The sequence below is a fragment of the Planococcus citri genome, chromosome 3 (genome assembly GCF_950023065.1).
Source record: "Planococcus citri chromosome 3, ihPlaCitr1.1, whole genome shotgun sequence".
Classification (NCBI taxonomy): domain Eukaryota; kingdom Metazoa; phylum Arthropoda; class Insecta; order Hemiptera; family Pseudococcidae; genus Planococcus; species Planococcus citri.
Genome location: NC_088679.1, coordinates 35,811,798 through 35,837,641, shown reverse-complemented (window position 1 = coordinate 35,837,641; position 25,844 = coordinate 35,811,798). Strand labels below are relative to the sequence as shown.

General features: G+C 32.8%; 1 protein-coding gene across 8 annotated transcripts in view; it reads right to left on the bottom strand.

The window, feature by feature from the left end:
* The window catches only part of unc-13-4A, a 209,389-nt gene that overhangs the window by 76,074 nt on the left and 107,471 nt on the right, over nucleotides 1-25,844 (bottom strand). For 6 of the 8 annotated variants that reach the window (XM_065354843.1, XM_065354842.1, XM_065354841.1 and 3 more), the window contains one exon: nucleotides 6,176-6,401. In XM_065354843.1, the coding sequence (XP_065210915.1) occupies nucleotides 6,176-6,401 (226 nt within the window). The remainder of the gene's footprint in view (nucleotides 1-6,175; nucleotides 6,402-25,844) is intronic. The other 2 variants (XM_065354846.1, XM_065354848.1) reach the window with 1 other exon arrangement.

Genomic DNA, 25,844 nt, shown 5'->3' with positions numbered 1-25,844 from the left:
TTTCAAGATTTTTGCATAGTTTGGTCATTGTATTTTTTCATTCTCTACAAAAAAGCCCTCTTGTAAAATTTCTCTAAATGTCATAGTTTTCGACTTATAGAAAATTCGCTTTCGCAAGAAAATGGCGAACCAGCATGCCCCCTTACATTCCCGAAAACAAAGCAAAAAAAGGATGATAGAAACGTGTTTATTTAGGATTGAAGGAGTTGTGCATGAGTATGACGATTCGCAATTTTGAAACCAAGCAAAAATACAAAGGTGTCGAGAGCACTCGGGACGAGGATTATGACTGATCTTTCGAATGCCAAAGATATAGGCACCCTGTTCATTCGAAAATTATTATTTCTATTGGTTGGCTAGACTCAAATCTACTCGTAATAAAATTTGGCATGCGCTCACTCATTGAAACACCCTCTACGTTTTCTTCTACTCGACCAGTAAGCACCAAAAACCTACCTAATTCCATCGTAATCAAAAAATAACTTCCCTATTTTAGATTCTTTATTAACGCTCCAGGAATTGTAGGTACTCGCAGCTAAACATTAGTCGGTAAACGATGACGCCGGCGGCGGCACATTCGAGGACTCGTAATTCAAATGAAAATACGATACCTATTTCATTGTTTTAAAGTTTTTAGAGTTCTGCAAGTTGGGTTGTTAAATCGTTCGCTCGCACGAAACGGGCCAACGCGCTGTTAAATTCAACGATGGCGGAAAATACTGGAAAACTGAAGCTACAACCTCGAAAAATGAGAGAACCCTCGAGTGAGAAATCTGTTCCGTCAGGGTTACATGGTTAAAAAGAACGTACTCGTACTTGTACTACTACTAGGCATAAACTTTTAATCGTTTACGAAACGCGAAAAAAAACACATACAAGAAAAGAAAACCCTTTTGTAGGATATGCGCGTATTTCGTATTGAAAATCTCGCCATCCTTGCCACGTAATACCCTGCTGTGCCCTCCTCGGCGTAGACTTCGTATTAAAATACGCACAAGCACAGTCGTTACACACGTGCGCTGTATTTTCATTCGTCATATCAAAGAAACAAATTGCCTGTAACAGGCGTGAAATATTCTTTTTTTCTTTTTGATTTCTTAATCAAAACGATACGCGAGTGAAAATTTATATCCAGAACGCGGTTATTCGAGGCTCTTTCGCCGTATAATAAATGTAAGCTTATATTTTTCAAAAAATATACCGCGCCTTTATGCATTTCCTCGTAAACTTTTTGCCGATCCGATGTTCTCTTCTCGCAGCATTAAAACAATGTTAAATGTTTCGAGTTAAAGGGCGCAAAAATTCGGCGTATAATTTTTTCATAAATTTTACACGCTGTATTTAAACTCGTTTATATAATAAAAGTCGAAGGAATATCGGAGAAAATTTTCTCCTTTCTCACCAAATGAGATTTTTTTCCTCAATGGGAACTGTATACGAGGCGCGACGTTTTACATTCTTACTGCGTAACTTCTATTTTCATCGTCGCAAAAGACTCTTAAAAAACGACATTTATTGGCGTTTAAATCAACAGCCACTTCCCAACGTACCGTCATCGAGCTTACATTCGCGGTAGCCGGCAAAAAGAAAGAAAAAATCTCGGTGTTTGATTTATTGCGAAACTCCATTCAATTATGAGTGCTTTCTAATTCATACCTAACATTAGACTAGCCTGAGTACCTAGGTACATTCCATCAAGAACGTGGATTAGAAGAGTTTTGAATAACCTACAACAGAAATATATTTTCAAATCAAAAGCACCGGAAATTACATGTTCTGCTAAATTTCAATACACATATCCGATTATTTTTCAGTTTTGAAAATTCAAATTAGGCTTATACAAATTAAAATTTGATAAAATTGAGTTTAAAAACTAAGATTTCAGTCATACCTAACTTTCGACCTCCTGAATCGATTGATGATAATTTTGATCCGACTCTGATGCATCTAGTAAATTTTTGGATTTTCCAGTTTCGGAAAAATTCTCCATTAAACAAAATCTAAGTGAAATTCACCGCATATACAAATTAGAAGCTATCTTCATTTTTGTAAAATTTAGTGGAAATTTCAATTTTGAATAATCTGCTGGAGGCTTCAGAATTGTTCAAAACGGCTCTAAACCACTTCTAATCAATTTGGCAGATTTTTAATAGGGTACCAAATCTCAGATTTCCTAGTTAATTTGGTGAAATTTTGATTTTTTTAAAATTTTGAGAACTTTGATTTACAAAAGTTTGCTAAAATTCTAAAAATTCATAATAACACTTGAAACATTGGCCAGAGTGGCAGACTACATTCTTGCATGCTTTTTCGATCTGGCTATGAATTTTTTTTTTCACTTAGAAATTTACTGGGAGAAAATTTGACATTTTGAAGTGTTAGCCAAGGATGCCTGCTAAAAGTTTGAGCTCAAAGCGATGAAAAGAGTTACAACGACGGTAAATCCGAGTTTATCAGATCAGGATTTCGTTTCGATTTTTTCAATTGTAGGTAATTTTTCCGAAGCTGGAAAACCCAAAAACTTATCAGCCGTTTTAAAATGACTCGAAACTATATATTATTAAATTTATTTAGAAGGTTGAAAACAGCGTATGAACAAAATTTCAACTTTCCATTATAAATTTATTGAACTTTGATTTTTTATGGGAAATAAGTCAAGGGAGAATTTTTCAAAATTTTCCAAAAAAAAAATCAGAAAATGACATTTAGTCTTTAAAATACAGTAAGTCCCGCTTATTAGAATCGATTTGGGACCAGGTATGTTTGATTCTATAAACCAGAGCATTCTATAAAGCGGAAGGATAAAAAATGCAGAATTCCAAATTATATGTTGAGATTTTATTACTTTTTGATGTGTTTTGAGGTTGATTCCAATACTTTTTGGTTTTTTAGTTTCATTTAGCCTTTTAATATGTTTTGAACACTTTTTTGTACGATTTTTATAAAATTTAAAAAAAAATCCATCATCTTATACCAATTTTCACCAATTTAAAATATTTATTTTCGCGTTTTTATGCCATTTTCACATGTTTTTATTTAATTTTTGTTATATTTTGCCAAAATTCATGATTTTTTCCCATTTTTGAAGATTTTTTAATTCTATTAACCGAATGAAACGCTCATTTTATTCCAATAAACGGAAAAATTTGCATGTAAGAAGATACAAATGTTCTGTCCCAGCACATTTCATTCCATTATCCGAATTATTCTATTATCCGCGGTTCTAATAAGCGGGACTTACTGTATCTACACAATTCGAAAAAATTTCGATCAAATGAGCAAAATTGGGAAACCATGCCATAATATAATGCTTACAAGGGAAGAACTTGAAGTGTCCACTTGTGGTTTGAACGAGAATGAGATTTTTGAAAAGAATTTAGTAACCTCTCTTTCTTCCCCTCTCGACTGTCGTCCGACAATTAACCAATCCTCTTGCTACACAGCTTGCTTTTTTGATTTTTGACAAATTTTTGAAAATTCAAAAGTGGATATTTTCCAAAATTTGTGTTTTTTTTTCAAATAAAGGTACCTGATTTTTCAGCAAAAATTATGAAAATCAGTTCTGAATCTGAAGCTAATATCGACTCACTCAACCGAATTTCCCCATTTCCAGCCATTCTGGAACTCCTAATGTAATTTTTAATTTTCCCAGAATTACAGCTACCTACGTATTAAATTTCTTCATAAATTGCGATACTTGATTTAGTCAGGTAAAAATCGAGCTGCTAACTTCTTCTGAACATATTTTACGATTTAATTCATAATTAAGGCGATTTATGTATTTTTTTTACGATATTTTACTTGCTTTGTTAATAAACAATACGAAGTCGAACACCTAAAAAGTGCACTCGAGGTGTCCACTGTCCAGCAAGTATATTGCCATGAATAAACTTGTAAAATAGGTTGACAATAAGCCAAAACTCGATTTTTAACTGTTCAAGTTGATTTAAGCCCATTCTGGAGTAATGCAATGCCCGTGGAAAATTCGAAATTGGTGCTGGAGGTTTCAGAGTGGTCTGAAATAGCAAAATTTTGATCTAGAGAGTTGGTTTTAGTCAAGATTAGTTGATTCGCTCAAGTTTCGATAATTTCGCTCCAAACAGAAAATTTCTTATTTTTTTTAATTATTTTCGGGTGGTTTAAATTACCTATTTTTCGTTTCCAATTGGAGAATTAAAAAATGCTGGAAAAATCTAAAATTGCTTTGGAGGCTTCAGAATGACTGGAAAATGGTTGAATTTCATTAACAGATAACTAGTCGATTTAAGCTTCATGCAGAACATAGTTTTCATTATTTTTGCTCAAAATTAAAACTCAAAAAGAACACAAATTTTAGAAAATCGCCATCAATTGAGCCGTTAAAATTTTGTTTATTGGGGGTTTAGTTCTTGCTCTTGTCGAAAATCGTATTTTTGTTCAAGATGGTCATTAATGAGGAAATACAAAGGTGGTTCAAAAAGTAAGTTTCCCATTTTTGTAAAAAATATTATATTTCATAAAAACAAAAAAGTAAACATATCATTGGAAAGAGGAGACTCTAATCTAGTTTTCTACATACTCGCCTAATCGATCAACACACTTGTTCCACCGTGGCACGAGATCATAAATTGCGCGTTCCCAAACTTTGCGTCCAACTTGCAATATTTACTCATTCACAACAAGTTAGGTTTCTTCGTTTTTTCCATTCAAAGTCAATTTCGAGTGACCAAAAATTGAAAAATCACACAATAAAACAGAGGGGCTGTTGCCAGGGTGGTTAATCGTTTACCAAATTCCCATTTAAAAATTTTCATTATGCCCTGCATTTTGTTGGCGAAATAAGGCTTAACGTTGTCCAAAAGGAGCACTAATTTTTGGGCAATGCTATTTGTTTCAAATTGCTTTTTGGAGTTTCATCAAATTGTCCAGCCATCAAACTTCATTTATGGTGTTCCTTTTTGGAAAAATTCGATCGGAGATTTGCTCAAAGGGTAAAAAAACTCGATCACACCCCTCAGCTTCATCTTGGACGGAAGTTCATCCGTCGTCATAATGGTTATGCATCTATAAAACACGCAAAACGCAACCGATTGCAACGAAACTTTCACCAAATACTAACCACAGTATCACTGATCCATGGTAGAAATTTCAGCGCGATCAGTGCAAACCAACCCCGAAAAACAAGAATGGGAAACTTACTTTTTGAACCACCTTTGTATGATGTGATAACGTCAAACATCCCGGATTTTGACGAAAATTAGCAAGGGAGTTTATTTAAGTGGAAGACTACCCTGAAAAATGTTGATCCTCCCAGTAGTTCAGAAAACTGAGCCTTGGGTCCTCAGACTGGAGTTACATATTTTAAAGAAAAAAACAGGTTATATTCGTACCTAACTGCGTATAAGTATCAAAAAGTGCCAAAAATCGCTTTTTTTTCAAAAATAATCTTCAAATTTTCCAAATTCGTTCAAAGAATTAATACTTTTTCATACCTACGCTCCAACTGTGTTAGGTACCATTTTCACAAATTTCTCCATTTCCAAAAAAAAAACAACAACAACACCATAACAGCTAGGTACCTACACTTATTTTATTTATATGTAAAAAATATGTCAAAAAATCGTTACCACCCACGAATACTTATCAACTTTCGTCACAAAGAATTGAACTAGCACATTGACGATAAGTACTTCCTCGCCTGTAATTCTAAGCCTGCCTTCATAAAAAGGAAAATTGAAAATTCAATCATTATCAGGCAATTTGTGCGCCGAAAAATATGGACCGGAATTAATTTGGCGTTTTTGGTGGACGGTTTGATTAAAACTATGAAAGTGTGCGCGAATGCGAAAATCATATTCGAAAATCAAATTTATAATAATATTATTTACGTTGGATAAAAACGCCATCGCCAGCATCACTGACGATGAGAAAAGCTACTAACGAGAGGCGCGAAGGCAAAGCCAGCGTATTTGCATAGAATAAAAAACGTTGTGTTTGATTTACTCTTTAGCTTTTGCTTTAATTCGCTATATGAATGAGAAAAAAAGGAGAGAGGAAATACGAAGTCAAAATGATATTCCGTAACCTTCGTCAACAAACTCATTAAATCTTGGAATTATAATTCCATACGATGCAAAAATCTACGTACCTACATATTTATACATAAGTAATGAGATGATGAATTATTGGTTCGTACATTTGACGTGCTCGCTGAAATCGAAACAGAAAAGGGGCAAAAGCGTGTAATACACACCTCGTCGGATTCTATTCTATATGCAGGTGGTGGTTTTATGCCAACTGAGGACTCCGTAGGTGGCGGTTCCCCTTGAGCTGAATCTTGACACGCTGCGAATTGTCGATTTTGTATTTTCCAAGACAAAGCTGTATAGTTCTCGAAAAACGATCCGTCAGTTTCTTGAACACTGCGTGGAAAACAAAAAAATATACAAATTTGGTTAATTAACCACAAACGACAGGTAAAAGGTAAGGTAGCACCTATACCGATGACACGTGTATGTAGGTATATGAAAGGATGGAACATATAAACATATCGTCAAAATTAACCTTGACGTTGTCGTCGGACAAAGTTATCAATAATGAGTCGAATAGGTATATACGAACAAACATACTCGTACGATAAAATGTAAGTGGTAATAGATATACGTTCGCCTTACCCGAAGGTATTTGACATAACGTGTCGGAGATGACTGCATATTCAACAACATCAACATAAAATGACAGACTAACAACCGCATTAAAACTTAACGGAACATAAAATGACAGTTTGTGCGAGTTTTATGATGATACTAATTCCGACTCGTCTTGAGTATTTTATCAGTTTCAATTCTCAACACAATGATAATTTTGCATCGCATCATAACCCGAATCTTTCCAACAGTGGGTAAAAAAATACGGGGCAACCCTTTTGTCGAGCTCGATGACAAACACCCTGAATTTGATTATCATCCGTAAATATATGTAGTATATCCGTCCAACTTGGACGCGATAAACCAACCAACCACCCTAAACTTTAGTCAACTCTCTATACCTACCCATCCACCAGATACGAGTATAAACTTTGTACTCGCGCCAGCATTGAAACTTGAAACTTTAGGTTACACATGCTGCGCACACACATTTTCTCAAAAGCATATAATTTCGCAAACATCGCATCGTCACCAACAACCGCTATCATTAACTTGTTGCTTGACGTTACCGATAAATGGCATCCTTTCGTGCAATTCACGCTTCTGTATATCGTGTATGTGTGTTTAATAATGAAGGGTTGACGTTATATTATAACATGTCTCATAAATAAGTACGTAGATACCACTCTTTACCTAGCCGCAAGCTTTTTTTTTACATCAAGCGGAAATTCGCGAGGGTTAGCGTTATTTCTATAAATAGATAATTTAAATTCAGAGAAATCGGAATTTTCAGCGCGTGAACGAACTAGAGAGAGAAGGGATAAAAGCAACACGTTAAAATAAAAATTTAAAAGAAAAAAAATTTTTTTCTGAAAAAAATTAAGAATAATGACTGTCTTAGAATGTGCGTGCAAGAGAGTGCTCGTAGTTGTCCGACAATATGAATCATTCGTTTGAACGATAACCAACCTAACGATAAAATGAAGTGAAGTGTAATAACGACGGATATACTCTTACGTTGCACAACGAAATCAAGAGCAAACGACAAAATGTGATTTACCAACAGCCAATTTATTTTAATGCTCTATTATTCCCCCCCCCCCCCCGAATGAACTGGTATTTGACTCACGGAAAGAACACATACTTAAACCAAATCTCAAAATCAAATTTTGAGCTTTCAAAGTTGATTTTTTCACTGAAAGAGTAACTACGTAGTACGTATGTACATTTGAGATGAAAATCTGAAAATCGATTTGTACATAATAATGGTGATCTGTCACGAGAAAACCAGGTTAGTGTCCAAAAAATCGATTTGTTTTTTTTTATGGATATTGGTATTACTCAGTGTGCAGAATCCGCCTGTGGGGGTTAAAACGTTCGCGAACGATTCTTTTGACCCTAAATTCAAGGTTAAAAAAAAGAGCAACTACAAAAAAATTTGAAAAATTTTTTTTTTGTGATATTCTTGAAAAGTATGTTCTGGGGAGTCAATATGCAAATTTTTGGGGCAATCGACCCACATTTGGAGGATTAGTGCCATTTTATTGAAATTTGAATGAGGCTTAAGCTGGAAAAATCAACTCTTTTCACCTTGAACAAAATTTTTGAAAAAATTTAAAAACTCAATAAATAACTTTATTTTATATTAATAATACATTCTTAGTAGTTTTCGCGAAATTTTTGACGTGAAATTGACAAAAAACGAAAAAATCGATTTGAGGAAATTTCGATTATCGGCCTTTGGCAACCCTGATTTTGAAAAAAAAATGTCAGGTTATGTTGGCACCCATTGTGGCCAAAAGTGGTCCAAGTTTCACGGATCTACGAATCATAGATCCCCGAACACATAGATTCAAACTTCAAATGCCCGTCCTGTAAAATTTACGTTTTGGACACTAACCTGGTTTTCTCGTGACAGATCACAATGATAGAATAAAAGCGCCCTTCTTCAATCGGCTGCAAGTTGTGACCACCTTCGAGTCGATCCAGAGACTCCAGTAAAAGCTGACATCCAACACGCTGGAATCACCCCAGCAGACATAGAAACTCTGGATCATGTTCGAAAGTGATCGCAGCTGATTCCACGAAATAGGCTCGATTTTGAAAGTAAATTTTAACACCTATCTAGTTGATTTTCGAGAAGGTATAAAATGTTTTTAGTATATACCTACTGACGAAAGCGGATCTACTGACTTTTTCCCAATCTCTAAACCACCATCACATTTTTGAGATCGAACCACAAAACCGATTCAGGGTTCCCATAGTGGTAAAAATTGAGTATCTTCAATTTCATCTGTTTTGGCCCCTTGTTTATGTCGCCGACAGAAAGGAGATGGATAGTTGTGACTTGTACAAAAATTGATAAATATCACGTAAAAAAAACACCAAAAAAAAAACAGTTCATCTACTGCACAAAGTAGTGCTTTTTTTGCTTTTTTAGGCAACAGGAAGAGATATGGGAGTAATTTGGAGGATCAAATATTTCACCAGAGAGTTTTTAAACGCACTTTTGGGCAGTTTTAATGAAAAGTAAGATTTAATGACAGTTATTTTGGTAAAAAAAACGAGATTTTTTGATAGTTTCAATGAAAAGCAAAATCTTATTGGTGGTTGACCAAAAAAGCGAAACTTGTTCACAATTTTAGAAAAAAGACAGGAAAAAACAGTAGAATTTTTAGCAATTCGGGATAGTTTTTTTTGGGAATTTCACAAAAAAACATGAAAGGAAAATTCCCTTAAAAATAGAAAACTTATGGCAATTTTTGGGAAAAAAGCAAGATTTTTGCCAGTTTTGTAAAATGCAAAATTTATTTGGTAATTCTGGAAAAAAAAACTTTTTGACAATTTTTGAAAATTTTAACCAAAAAACAAACTTTTCACAATTTTAACAACTGAAAAAACCTACAGATTTTTCACAATTTTTAGCAATATTTTTTTGGAAAGCAAAACTTTTTCGAATTCAACTTGAAAAAGGAGTTTTTTTTTTTTTTAAATGAAGGACTTCTCATTCGTAAAATTTATGTTTATTTTTTATTACAAAATGAGTTGTTTTTCTGGAAAACATTTTTTTGACGGGGAATCATTTATGTATTTATTTCGTCAATATTTGAAATCCCTATTTTGTCATTCGAAAGCCCTGTCGTTCGAATCACTTTTTCTGTCGGGTCAATTTAGAGGTAGGTATATAAAAACTCAACCTAACTAACTTGATGTAGGTAATTTAAACTCTCACACGACGGGTTAATACATAATCATGCAATTACAAATCCTCCCACTCCCTCTCCCGCCAAAAAATATAGGATATATTGGATTTTTGAAGATTTGTCAAAATTTGAAAATAAAATTCACTGCCTAGAATTTTGCACTAAAAGTGTATTCTTGAGTATTTTTTTGAATTTTGTATCTGAAAAAAAAATATGAATTTCGATTTTAGTCTAATTAGGTATGGGAAACGAATTTTTAAAAATCACCTCGCCAAATGGTTTATCTATACAGCACGCAAGGTTTATCTAATCCCTTTAAAGAACATAAAACTGAAACTAAAACAAGATAGGTAGGTACTCTTATTTTCAAATTTACAAATTGAAAATAATTTCAATCTAGAACCGAAGATATAATTTTCCACATCAAAAGAATTTTTAAAGGTAGAAAATCTACGAAGATAGCTTGGTTCAGAAATTTCATTTCAAATACCGGATTCTTTTCACGAATAGGTAGAGGTACGTGAACCTTAAATGAATGATATTTTCTTTTGAGTTCATTTTTTCTTCTGCAAACGAGGTTTGCATTGAAAAACATTCGTTTCCACTGACTGTCGCGTATAGATTAAGCTGGAAAATATTTATGTAGTTTACTGAAATTAAGTTTAATTCGGTTTAAAAAGTGGTCGAATAAGAAGATAAAGTTTTGTTTGGGTTGGCAATATCTTCTCGAATTGATTTTAAATGTAAGAAGAAATGGTTGTATCGCGATCTTTCTTTTTCTTTCTTTTTTTTAAATTCGTATTCGAGATTATTTCCATTAAGTGTTCTAAAAGACGAATCCCAAAATATTAAGTAAGTAGGTACATAACAGATTCAAATTAATAACATGGAAAATTTCAAAGTACATACCTACCATAGCTGAATTTTCCACATTTATATCGGACATTTCTTCTTTTACGAAAATAAGTCAATTATTCAAAATTATTTTTCGCTTCCAGATACCGGTTTTTGTTGTTGTTTTTGCTCTGATAGCTTCATAAAAAAACGTTTATACTTTTTTTAATCAATTTTTTTACGGAATATTTTTTTTGGAAATTCATTCTATGGAAAAACTTTTAAACTAGGTACGTGTGTTTTTGGAGTTTTTTTTTTGGTTGCAAAAAATGACTTACAATTGAATGAGACATTCCAATTAGGCAAGCATTTTTTTCAGGTTTGTGCTCAATTCAAAAACAAATACATGCAAGTTAAAATCCTTTCTCTTCTGCACAAATCACATGATGAAAATAATATACAGTAATGCACCCACACAAACGTGTAGGTAGAACGAGAAACTGATTCTTTATAAATTTCTATGTAAGCACGAACAATCTGTACTCAATTCTTATCAAAAAAATATATACATGAATACAGCCTAAAAATGTCTTAACGCACGTTTTTGAGATTTTCCGCAGATTAGGATGAAATTGAAATTCAATTCGGAGGGAGTTTGAATTTTTTCTCACAAGTCACACTTCCTCTCTTTGCATGAGTTACGCATTTGTCAAATGGCCACGTGCAATAAATATGCAGGTACGCCAACAACTTGAAAATCAGCAGAGGTGAAATTTTGATGGCCACGTTAGCACGAAGTGGGAAATCACGAGCCTGCCATTCAATTTATGGAATTTCAACTGATGTAAACTTTATTTACGTCGGTTTACGTAGTTAATTAATTTAAGGATTTGAAAATGTTTAGTCTATTTAGGCATAAGGAAGATAGCTCGCGGAATACCTGCTTTTATAACTCTATTATAACGAAAATGTTAGCGATAAAGTTAAACTTTGACTTTTGGCATTCGGTTGAAAGCTTAAAAGATCACAACATCGACTTAACGAATTATTTCAAAGGCATGGAGCCTAGATTTGTAAACCGATTCTGCTCATTTATATTCAAATGATTAAAATTTGCGCTTTAAAAATTTCATTTCCTATAGGTACCTATTATTTTTTAATAAGTTGTGTATCGAAGTAACTTGGCAGATAAATACACGTTAATCATCATATAATAAAGTACAAGTAACGTAACTTTATCAGGAAACTGTACGTTATAGAACATCAAAACCTAAAAAATCAATCCATCGTGTTGAAAAAAAAAATAACACACAGATTGGCAATAAATATTCATCGAATGTGTGTACAAGACATAGTAAACCCCAATGAGAAAAAATTTCGCAGCACGAAATTCAACCATGAGAATGTATTTTACAAACGAATCTCCCTGTTGACTCACGACCTTTTTTTTCAACCGAGTAAAATTGACCGTTCGCTTCAATGAACCACATGAAAACCTTCTAGACACTAATAAGACTGTATCGAAATAACGAAATCAAAACTTTTCAACGTATCGATCTCCGCTTATTAAAATGTTTATATCGAAAAGCATCCGCGATACTTACAACGAATTTTCTGCTTGTTTTTTGTTTTCCTATCTGGAAAAATTCAGCGGGTTTTTCTCTTTCTATACTACGCGGTAAACTTTTTAAATGGCTATAAACTTAAGAAGGATTTATCATTCAAAAACAATACAATTTACCTCGTAAATTGATATTTAAACACTAGAAGTATTTTCGTAAAGAATTCGCGTTTTTAGAAAACAATAATTTTTCAATTTCATAAAAGCCATATTGAACTTTTCGAGTACGTTTGGAATTAGTACATCTTATCTTATTTGGAAAACTTTTGGAATATTTTTTCGATTGCTAAATTTATTGACTTTCGAACGAACACCCGGCGAAAAAAATCAATTATTCTTGAGATTGTTGGCACTGTATTCGATCAAGTATACAATTCGCTTCCACTCGAATATTTATTCTGAAAAAAATTTCATTACTTTGTCGTTCGTTTGTATATACTGATCACCATATTACAATTTGGTTTACATTTCGAGCTGACAAAAAAATTAAAGTTTTTTTTCTTCTTCCTTTCAATACGATTTGTTAAATCGCTTCTTGAATAAAATACCTATAGCGAGTATGTAAACTTGTCATAGGTATTTATACCTACCAGCGTATGACGAATATCGAATAGTTACACAGGTAGCACGTTTTTTGGCCTCGAGCATTCAAATCGAACCTTTATTTTTTGATTTACAATTCGAAATGATTTCCGAATCAGCATATTTTCCAAAAAAAAACACCGTCTCTGGGGTCGAAATTATGGAAATTTTCGTTACAGTCAAAGTAATTTTTTTTGATATTTGCAATTTCAATGTCAAGTGTTCGTCGTATCGTTTAGAAATAAGAGCAATGTCCGAATACCAGCCATCGCAACTCTGACGTGAGATGTAAATTTTCTGTGAAAAATTTACACTAACGAACCAAGACAACTGAGCATACTTTTATAATAATCCGACGCTCGAAAAATGTCAAAAATGTGAAGATATTGTTGCGATAGAGAAAAAAAAACAACGCCCCAAGTTTAATAAACTGAACTGGAAAAAAAATGGGGAAAAACCAATGAACTTTTCTTCGAGTTGAAAGCTACGTGAATACTGTAAATGAACGAAAAACGATTAAATAATTTCATGTTTTAATTAAACGTACATAAATTGTAAATTTTCAACAAATTGGCATGAAATATGATTAAGTTGGAATGAAATTTGGCAAATAGAAATCAGAAACATTATTCAGCTCGATTCTTTTTACGTAAAATTACAAAACCAATTTCCACATTATTATCGTACCTATCGTAATTTCCTACGAACGTCAAATTGCAATTTACCATCAAAAATCAAATTTATAAGGTAAAAATATGAAAGCTATTATGCATCTCTCGATATTGCTTCCATATTTCTGAAATTTTTTTTCGCAATATCGATGCAAATTGCGATAAAATTTATTTCGTGAAAATAGTATAGGTAGGTACTACATTTATGGCGATTTGACTAAATTCAACTTTCTATTAAACATGTTCGAGCGGTTAAAAGCTTTGTCGTGTAAATATCGCGACGACGTAGACTAGCAACGTTTCATCCTCTTTGTCTCCGCGAATATTTTCTTTTTCGAGTTCATTTATTGAAAAAGATGATCAACAAGTGTTGAGTGGGAATTTGTTAGAAATGTTGCATTAGAAATACATTCATACGTAAATGTTATTCTTTGATTGGAAAAGGGAATTCGAAATTCACCTCTCATAAAACGATGATGTTTTTGCAAAAAATACAGGATGTTTTACAAATTTATTCAAATGACAATTTTATGGGATATTCTAAAAAAAAAGTGTTTATGTTATGGGGAAAATTTCTAGGAAAAATTGAATCCATGAAATCTATTTGAAAGGGCTAAAAAATAGTTTTATTTATTCAATTTGTGAAGATTATTTTTTCTTCACCCTCTTTGAACAGACTGCGAAGAGAGAATTGTTGCATAGAAAGTGTGGAAGGGTAATACATATTTTGGAGCTCTATTTTTCAAATTATTGTTGGACAAAGTACCTATCTGGACGAGGAGAGTTCCCGTTGCATGGTCTGATTTGGTTGCAAACCTGAACATAAAATTACAAAAATATATTATACATATGTATAATATATAATATTGATTACGAAAAAGAAAATTTTCTAGTTTACCTACTGAAAAAAATAAGGTTACGTCTCATCCTGATCCATCTAGTAGATGTATAAAAATTTCTACAAAACGAGTTACTACATCGCATTTCTCTCCAATTTCATATATTTATTCGTAATATCGTATAAGTATTTACATTAGAGGTATACGAAGAGGAAAAGTTCTATATTGAATAACTTTGCTTCTTTATATTTCAAAGCCAGCAGACGAACTTACACCAGTGTGTTTCAGGTTCCTGCATAACAAGATGGAAGGCACCGAACAAGTATCGACACACCCTGTATATTTTGTTTTGTAACTTGGAGCTGATCAATTTCCTATTCGTTTTATTTTTTCACGCAGAATGAAAATCAAATTGAAAATACTTCCTTTGAACTTCCAACCGATTGCACGCAAATCGCTTCAATTTTAAGTAATTGAACCCGCTAGGAATGCGGTAGTGATGTTTGAAAGTAAAAATGAGAGGACTTAAGTGAAGCATACTCGACGATAAAAATATAGATTTTACGGTGGAGTAGAAAAAATGGAAAGTTTTCAGATTTGTAAACATTTTGGTATATGATTGTGTACGACTCGGTTACCTACCTTGGGATGAAGTTCTATCGCTTTGCCTGAAAGTGGCCCAGCGTTCTTCGAAGTAGGTGAATTCATTTTTAATGAGAAAACATGCATCGTTTTAGTTTGAAGAGGCACCTACCTGAAAATTTTTCATTTTCAAATAATATTTTGCGTGTAAATTCCAACTAGAAATTGAGCTAAACAGAGAACTTTTCAGTTAAAATTTTTGAAAATTAATAATAAATAATAATTCATCGATCACCAATCCAACTGCCCATTTTAAAAGATGAAAGTGGTCAATCATCTGAAACGACTGCGCAATTTCGAGTCATTTTGAAACTACCAGAAAGTTTTCAAATCTTCTAATTATTGAAAATAAATATCAGAAAATTGAATTAAATTAGGCAGTATAGAGGTACTCATCGAAGGGATAGTGAGAATATTCAATCTGAGTTGTAGATGATTAAGTTAATTTTATCCCCATCTACGAGATTTTTTGAAAACTGGAAAATCCTAAAAATATGCTACGAAGACTCGAAACCCACTGAAAAATCCGAAAATCGGGAACAAACAAAACTCATGATTTCTACTTCAATTTGATCGTATTTTGATTTTTTTTTCACTGGGAATGATCAGATTCAAAGTAAAAATCGACCAAAATCGAAAAACAAATCCTAAACTCACCTATCAATTCTGTAATTCTGAAATAATCTCCACTCAACACCTTCTATTCTATTGTCCCTCCCTTAAAACAAAACGTCAATCCTTAAACATTTCAGACGTCAACCCTACAATTCCTGACAATATCAAGCAGATGGAAAACATTCTTAAATACATCAAAGAAATCAATCTTTCAAACCAAATCTAGAATAACCCCTCGAAACTGGGCGTAAAAATCCTGGAAATTATACACGCCCAGTATAAAAAAATGTCAAAAAAAATTCCACTATCGTAAATTTGGGTTATTTGGTGAAGCTATTTTTGGGTGCTCTTTTGATTTTTCTCCATCCAGAGGGAGCTAATTTCTGCGGTCGAGGACATCTACTTCCCTTTGTACCTAAATATTTTCATAAATTAGACTAGATAATTTCAAGTACATACATTTTACACCTTGATAAAAAAAATGTGGGTAACACAGTAATTAGTTTTCGAAAAAATATGCAAAAAAAACAAGCAGCTGTGGGTTAATTTTAGTAACCTAAAGGAATTTTGAAACAACTTTTTTTTTTTTAGTAGGTAAGATCAATTCTTTTTGAAATATGAAGTCAGATATTTTTACGAGGAATTTCTATCAATAATTTATTCAATTCATATTGCCTCATTTTTCTCAAAAAAAAAAATCCATTTTGATACAAGCAACATAAAAATATGTGTGGATAGATAAATACCTGCTCATTGTCAGTTTAAGGAAAAATTGGAGAACAAAAAAATGGAATATCCGGTCTTGTCTGATACCATATACGACTGGATTGTCGATTTCATCGACGTGGAATTATGAGGAACACCTCCTACTACCGTAGCAATATTTCGCTAAAATTTCTTCACACAGAACACTTTTTAAAAATTTAGGTTACTTTATAGCTATCTCATCTCGGATAACCTAATTATAAACCCGAATAAACGCGAATCGACGTTCGCAACGAACATAAAGATTCGACTTCTTTTCCTCTCTAATCATCTTTCAAAGTAAAAATCAGCAACAATACAATTTACGACGCAACGTCTACTACTACAGAGTTATAAATTTCAAGATATAACAAAAAAGTACACTCCATTAAGAATCACTCACATAGCTCGATTTAATAAACCATTTGGTACCCGTATAAATGAATTTTCGCAACAAAAACACGATGAGAAAAAAACCTGTAAAACGGTATTATAGTATGTAGGTAGGTACGTACGTATTTTAAACGTAACCATTTTACAACCGAGTCCGAGGAGAAAAAATTCGCTTAAAAATTCAAAACCGAGGTGAAAAAAAGTGCTCGTTATTGTGGATTTTTTGTTGGTCGAGTCGAATAAAGCCTTAGTTAAAATTAATCCGATGGTAAAACTGCTCGGCATAATTATTTTGTCATATTCACCGGCGCGCCGCACGGTGCTTTTTATCCTAATACAACGTTTATTTTACTCGCGAGTCGTGATATGAAAATTAAAACCCGGCTAAAAAAATTAATCAATTAACAAACTTAGCCGAGCTTTATAAGGGTGTCCTTCAAAATTGTAAACACTATTCTTTTTACTCATTAATCGTTCACGTTGAAGCGAAATAATAACACCGACACACAATAATAGAAAATTATGCTACCAAAATATTACGTGTACTACGAAAAAAGAAAATACGAGTAATTCACGGTTACTTGAACAATAACACAGATACTCTCATACTTTCATTAATTCCAACTGAGAAAATCTTTTGAGCTGGTAAAATCAAAAATAGCGCGTGCTTCGTACATAACAAGATAGAATCTTTGTAAATCTGCACTTTTTACTTCTTCAAAATAGTAAATTATCTATCTACCCAGAAAAACTACTTAAGTGAACTTGATTTGATAAATCACACATCCAAGTACATTACAAAAAGGGTTTCGGATCAGGTAGCTGAATAAGAGAAGCGATTTTCAAAACAGGATGTTACCCACGAATGGCGAATGCATAAAAAAGAACTGGAGAAAAAAAACAACAAAATCTCAATGAATTTCTCGGTACCGTAATATCTATTAGGTACGTTTGTTCATTATCTCATTCGAAATATACGTAATAATGTATTTTTGTATGTACGATGTGCATGAAGAACTCTTCTTTTCGACTTCATGGTTGGTTTGTTTTCCAATAGCCTTCGATATACTAATACATATCTAGATATTTGCGCCATTAAATGTAAACATCTAAAATAAAAACGACTTTTTAATTACCAACGATGGTTTTTTCGAATCTGTTAACCAACCTTTCGACTCTTGGTGTTTGAATCTGAGATAGTCTTTATAGTATGAAAGGTACCTAAATCGTAGAGCGCATTTTTTTCAATTCAGTCGTTTCGTTGCTTTGTCGGTAGACCATTTGACAGCTTAATAAAAACATCAAGCGGCTTTATAAAAAAAAAAAAAAAAAAAAAAAAAAAAAAAAAACGCTCAAAGGCATTTACAATACCTACATAACACAGAGAATTCAACAGGTAGTGGTCTAGGCGAATAGAAAAATAGAAATGCGACCTCTTTCGCCATTCTTTAGCAAAGGTTTAGAATTCATTAGGAAAATTGGTTCTAGTTCCATTAAAGGTGGAATATCTTTTCACGGTATTGAAATTTATTGGGAACAAAATACGGTACATTCTGCATACCAGATGCAAGTTCAAATCTATCAAACATTCTTTTTAGAAAGAAATGCACATGCGATATATGTATGTAGGTACATATATAGTACGTATATACGAAGGTAGGTATTATGAAAAATGCCCGTTTCAATTTCCAATCGTTGTGAGAGTGCACCAGTGTAGCAGTAAATTGAGTAATTTGCCATGAAAAATGGTACTCGTAAATCCTCCTATTGGCATAAATAATAAACACGTTGTTCTAAACCGCAATTAACCGATACTACTTTGCCATTAATTTGCAAAAGGCAACAATTTTTCTCACACCTGATTTTTCCAATTCAAACCATCTACTGAATTGAGCTGGTATAACATAGAATATTGAAAGTAGTTTCATACTCTAGTATAGTTTTCTACCCCTGTGGAAGGTACATACAATTGGATGGTAAAATGAGACTTCATTTAAATATGAGACGAAGGGGGGGGGGAGTCTATCAGCTGGAAAAACATCTAAACGCGATTAAACCGTTCCCAATAACCTTGCTTTTTTCAACTTTGGTAGATTCCAAAACCGTATTTTGTTTCTCAAAATACTGCTAAAAATGATCAGAATCACATGGGCTTTTGAATAAGTGATTTTTCACCAGGTATAAGGTGCAATTTCTATTTATAAAGGTGAAATTTCAACTTCAAACTGAAAAATACCCAAGCTGAGTCCCACTTTCCCTGCAATTGGGATCGAAACGATTTCGATCCAAAAAATGTAAATTTATGGAAACAATTCATCAGCTAGCTACTTTCTGATTGAAGAAGTGAGCACAATATATCGTTTATGAAAAGGGTATCGTATTTACGGCGAACCGAGTATGCAATTTTATTAACACGCCTAATACGAAAAATACACTCGTGGGACTTCTTCGTTCCCTATCAACTCGAATGAAAAATGAAATCGGGTCTTTCAATTTCGAACAGTGTTTTTTACGAGTTTCTTTGGTGATCGGTGGTTTATGCAGTGATTAACCATCGCCAACTACCGTCCTAAACGTTCAGGAGGTTGCGGGTGGGCTTCATAAAATTTACACGCGAATGCAAATTTTTTGCGAAACTGCCAAACTCTGAAGAATTATGCAAGGTTGATTAAACATGGAGGTAATCTCTTTGTAGGATTTTAAAAATAAATGTTTATACGTAACATTACAAATTAGTAATAACAATTTGAAACGTTCCAGTGCAAGCTTTCACATAGTGAAAGCTCAACTTCTTGACATTTACATATTTTATATGCTTTCAATTTTTTTGTCATTTTGTTCTTGTCCTGTAGGTACTCTAAAGTTGTTGATTTTTAAGAGAAAAAAAAATCCAAAGAAAATTTTAGCTCCTCTACTAAAATTAAGTAGTGCCAAAAAGCCTCCCTCTGCTCAGTAGAAGAAAGTCCATAAAAATGCGACAAAAAATAATTAGGTAAGTATTAAAAGTTCTTAAATTTATGCATCACAATTATTATTTAAATGATCCCGGGTTTCAAGGGGAAAAAATTTTGCCTTGGTCCCAAAGAATGCTGCCTCCTCTCCTTCTGTACAAAGCCTTCCAAAATTAAGAAAAAAACACAACATTTTCACATTATTAATTCACTCTTCAAGAATGCTCCTTTTATAAGCAAGCCCTGCTACTTGGATTTCTCAAATAATTTTAATTTCTGTGTAGGGTGCCCTCCTTCACTTTTATGAAACAATTTTCAATTTTTGTCAGAATTGTTCAAAATACCAGGTACTCTTCAAGAACAAACCTGTCCATGGTCTCCCAAACAGTAGGCATTTCTCTTCTTACCCAAAGTCTCCCAAGTTGAAAAAAAATTATAAAAATGAAACGAAGATAATTTCAAAAAACATTCTTTAGAGGAGCGTGGAAGGTTCTCTTCTTTCCTAAAAACTGGGTTACCTACTTATAAGAATTCAGACAACGAAATAAAAATTTTTTGAAAAAGTTTCGCCGGCTCTTTTCTTTTCTTTTTTTGATGCTTCCGATTTGGAGAGGGAGGGCTTTATACAAGCAGGCAAACATTTCTTGGCGAAATGAGTATTTTTTTCAAAAGAAGTATATTTGAAAAAATTCTGGCATAGGAATTCAGAATTTGTAGTAAAAAAATTGCCAGCTCTTTTTTTTTGTTTTCATATTTTCGTCGCAGGAACTATACGACGTAGATGAAATAAGGTTCAAATAAACGCGGAATTTCCGAAAGTGATACTTGTCTAATGAAAGGCTCTTCCATAAAAATAATGGCAAAGTTCGTTAAAACCCATCGGAAAAAAAATTCAAACGCATTAAAATGATTAAGCCAGGTAACTTTCCAAGGTTACCACAAAAGCGTGAACATCGTAAATTACAAATGACGAGGTCCTTACTCTTTAATAAAATATTTATAGGTGCCCTCTTCAGGGTAACTTTAACGCCTACGGTAAATTCGAATCATAAAAATAACATTAATTACCGAATCGAAATTCAAACAAGCTTAACTTTTTTTATTATCGCGGATACGAAAAAATCACGAAATTACCTCAGTTCGACTCGACTTTTGGAATAATTGGTAATAAAATTTCGTCAATTAGAAATTTGGAGAAAATACGACAACTAGCTTCGGATCAAAATTTTCCACCACCTTGCTTTGAAAACTAAAACAAACGAGACGAACACGATCGACTTTATTGTTTGAAAATTTCGTTCAAATAAAAAATAGAGGAAGAAAACACAAAGCGGTAAATTTTGCTTTCTTCGTATATTATCGACGTGTAAAATCGTTTGATCAATTATCACATATTTTGAAAGGTTTTGAAAAAAAAAAAAAAAAGGATAATGTAATTTGGCACCACGAGCATAACGATAATTTCATTGCTTTCAAATGACCGAGTATATTTTGATAATCGAATGTTAACACGTTCTCTTTTGCGATTTTTCTTCAACCCCTCGAATTTACCCTCGATACAGCTTCGTTTTCATTTGGCTACTTTACAAAATGTTGCAGATAAAAATATCTCTATTGTTTCGTAACCTAAACAAATGTTTTTAGTGATTCGTATAGTGAGTGTTTTTTTTTATCTGCGGCCCAATCTGCCGATGTTCTGTAAGCTTTTGTACAAATTACTCGGATTAATTCGAACAGCGGGGGTTGGATCAAGATAAGCTGCATGTAACTCACAATCAGTTATTCGATATATGTTGAAAATTTTTCTCATGGTATAAAAATACCCTCATAAAAATACCGAACGAGGCTAAATTGCGCACATTATCGGCGCTAGGTGGTCGTTTAAATACGTAAATATGCTTCGTAAACACGAATAATTTAAATTAGCAACATAATTCTACACGTCCTCGTATAAAGTTGAAGTTTTAATTAAATGAAAATATTTCCACGGTCATACCGTTCGCGAATAAGTTATCAAAATGCACGGAGTAAGTGTCACGACGCGAGGAGAGTGTACTACAGGTTTATAAAAGGGGCTTTCGACATTAATATCGTATATAATTCGTACAAAACGTCGCATGAAATTAGAAAAATAATACGTACTAATTTTAAATGTGAAATTGCGCTTTTTTTTGATAGAATTGTTGGTTTAAAAAATATATATATATATATTATATGTATTCTATCGAATCTATCTCACGTTTATTTTTATCGATGTTTTTATTACCATTATTACATAGTTTAGAGTCTGAGTAGGTAAGATACTATCTATTATTTTCTGCATGGTACAGTGGTCGCGTACGTAATCAAATGGCGACAAAATATCGAAATGTTTTCAATCTCGTGATACCTACTGCTTTTTTCACCCGAAAAATTCGCCATCATTTCCTCAATATTAGGTATCAGGCAGAAAGCATTTTTATGTAACAGATAAAACGCACATAAAGAAAAAAAATGATACTAAAGAATAATAATGGTTTTTCTAAATTTCTCTAAATTGCTGACAGCTGGTCCTTTCACTAATACACGCCATGATTCTTTCACCAACAAACTTTTCCAAATACCTATTATAAGAGAAAAATGCCACTGCTATGGTTATTCGTGATATTGTTGAAAGGTGGTCGACCGAATCGTGTTATGACTTTCGAGAATATAGTTTGATTTTTCCTCTTTTTTCTTCTTCTTCTTCATCTTGTTCGAGATGAGGAAAATTCGAAGGTTTTCTTTTTATCATTATAAAAACATTTTTGCTCGCAGATACTTTAAAACTGGGTCCAAGTGCAGAACTTCTTGTGCAAAATAAGATTGCCCAGTGTATTTTGAATGATTTGATATGAAAATTTTACCACTTCGATGTGAAATATATTCGAAAGTTGTGAAGAAGTACTCTGCTATATTTTTAAAAAGAAAACATTCTTTGTCGTAGTTTTAAAAGTTTGAAATTTCAAGTTGGGTTTTGATTTTTTCCTACCGAGAAGTGCAAACGTGATTTCAGAATTTTGTGCGAATTCTATTTTTAATGGCTTAGTGAATCAATAACCAGCCTGTGAGCTATCAAATAATAGTGTAGTCGCAAAATGTAAAAAATAGATATGTGCCTATTCTGTGCCATCGGGAAATTAAAAAGAGAGATTTCATGATCGAATCGTAATCTAAACCATATTCAGAAAAAAAAATGAAGGATTTAAAAAGACTCTCTCCTTAAAAAATGAACTCGCCTGAAGAAGATTTATTTCATCCGATTTTCTTGCACACAATTTTACAAAATGATTCATCAAATTCGTGATTTAAATTTTTTTACATCTCTCAATGAAAAATTCAAAATCGTGCCATTCAAATGTAACATTGATATGTATTATTATTCTGAATTGAATAGGCTGATTGATTTATTCAAATCTACCGAACAATCAACAATCGATTCGTGATCCAAAATTGATGGAGTACGATCGATATTAGGTAAGTATTCTTCAGCCATTTTTGAATGCATTGATTGAGTTAGTTTATCAAATATCTCAACATTCTTTCTTCTTAGTGTATCTCAAAACAGGTTATCAAATTGCAAAAATACATCACCACTAAAAATTTCAAGAATTGAATTTCATTTTTAGCATTTTAATGAATTTTGGAAATTTTAAAGGCTTACAAAAATATCATCAAAAATCTCATGTGCTTAATTGGCGAAGAACGTTTATACGTTTGATTCAAAATAATTCACATCATATTTTTTAATTCTTAATCTACTGTGTGGAGAGAAAGGGAGAATTCCAGACATTCAGAAGTTTCTGGAGGATTTTTGAATTTTTCAGTTTTCGAAAAATCAATCGGTACCTACCACAAACAAGTTACTAATTAAAATTCAGTACCCATAAACTTGGAGTACCCAACATTTATTGTGGACCTTCCGATTGATATGGGCACAATTCTTTGAATTCCTTCAAATTTGTGCTAATTTTTGCATTTTTTTCTCCGAAAAGAAAACGAAAAAATTCAAATATTAGAAAATTGATGCATCTGAATCTCGTATTTTGAATAGGGCAACCCAATATATTTTTTTGAATGTTTTTGACAAAATCATGGAATATTTTGGCCCATATTTCACTCCAAAAAATCGAATATAATATTCAATATTTTACCTCAAATGAGAGCATATTTTGGGTTAATTGCCCTACTCATGAAATACCAATCATGATATTTTGAAATTTCAGAATTAATGCTGACGAACGGAATTGCGATTTATGAGAAGAGTCTAGTCTGAAACTCTCATAATCAAAATTTCCGCTATCCAAACTGATTTTTCAACTTTTGGACGAATTTTTGAAAATCCAAAATTCACTATTTTCTTTAAATCACTCCCACATTGAATTCCACTGTTTTTGGACATTCGGGAGCCTCCAGAGAAATTTTTGATTCCTCCAGAATTTTGAATTTCTCTAAAAAGCGAGAAAATAAATTTGGATAGCTGAAAAAAAAATGTGTGCTGGCTTATTCCTGACCTGTTTCACGAGTTTATTCACGTTGGAGCTGATTTTTAAGCGAATATCTTGAATGTTTTTTTTTGTTTTTGACCAGAATAATATTCGCTTATCTACTTAGGTTGGTACCTAGACCCACACTTAAAAATTTTCTGTTCGTTAAGAAATTTTTTAAATTCGCACAAATAGCTACATTTTGTTTAAAATTAACCTTCCAAATCTGAATTTCACTTGTATTTCTCGCCAGTCTGAAGTCTCATCCAGCGTGATTTTCAATTTCTCCAGAATTTTTGAATTTTTCTTAAAGGTGCGGAAACTAATTTGGGCTGCTACAAATCTGTGGCGGTTTATGGTACTTTTTCACCAGTATTATTTACAAGGATTTTTTTTTTTGAAAAGTCGATATTCTCCTGGAAATAAGCTTAAGTATGCTTAAATTAGCTGCCTAAATTAATTCTCCCGCCATTCTAGAGATATTCAATACTTCTGGAGAAATTGAAAATCGCGCTGGAGGCTACGTAATTGCTGGAAACGGTGAAATTGCTAATTCGCGTTTTCAAGATTAAGTTTCATACTCTTAATTTTTCCTTAATAATATCTACTTTACTTACATTTTTTAAAAAAATTAATTGTCCAAAATGTTTATTTTTTTATTTTGTAAAAATCATAAAAAATAAATAATGTACATCTGTATCAACAAAAAAGCAAGTGTGAACACTCCTTTCTTTTTATTCTTTTTTTTTCTCTAAATTTACAAAAATTCAGCTAATTTTATCGCAGTAAAAAATATGTCTCGGTATCCGAGGCTGCTCTATAGTTGTAACATATGGCACGTTAAAGTACGATATGTACACGAGTAAAATTTTATTACCCTGTAAAAACTAACGCAATTTCGATTGGGCTGTTGCTTTCGTTAACCTTGGTCCGAATTCGTTGCGAGAATACTCTCGGTCTTGGTAAATAGTACATACATACAACGACGACGCGTATGTGTTTGCTTCTCGATAAAAAGCGAAATTTTTCCAAAATTTACTATTCACTTGTGCTTACAGTTTTATTCAATTGAAGTAACATTTCAATAGATAGAAAAAAAAAGTTGTTGAAAATTCCATGTTTGAAAGTAAACATAGTCTGTTTGGGTTTCTTGTGTGTAAATGAATTCATATCAGCTGTATATACAAAAGTCTGGCTCCTTGTACGGTATAATTTGTAATTCGAATAAAAACCAGAATCCAGGATTGGTGAGTAGGTATTTGTGTGCTGCGAAACACTCGTTGAAAAATTTCCCACGTAGTTGTCTCCATATACGTATGTGTGTGTACGAATTGGAAGCCTTGGGTGAAATTTAATTTTTACGCTTTTTCAGCGTTGCTTTAACGTGTAAATAAACCGAATACAATGTAAACCTTAGATGGAAATATGATCGAATTTTCGCTTCATATGTCTCGTATGTGAAAGTGATTGTATTGCGGTGGGCTTTCCAATCCGAAAATACATTCTGCGGTACGAGTATATTGTATTGTACAACGAGTAGCTGAGCACCTATACTAAAAAAGTGATGTTGTGTCATCGAGTTGGTGAGAAATTCAACGAATTTGAAGTGTCGGTTTTG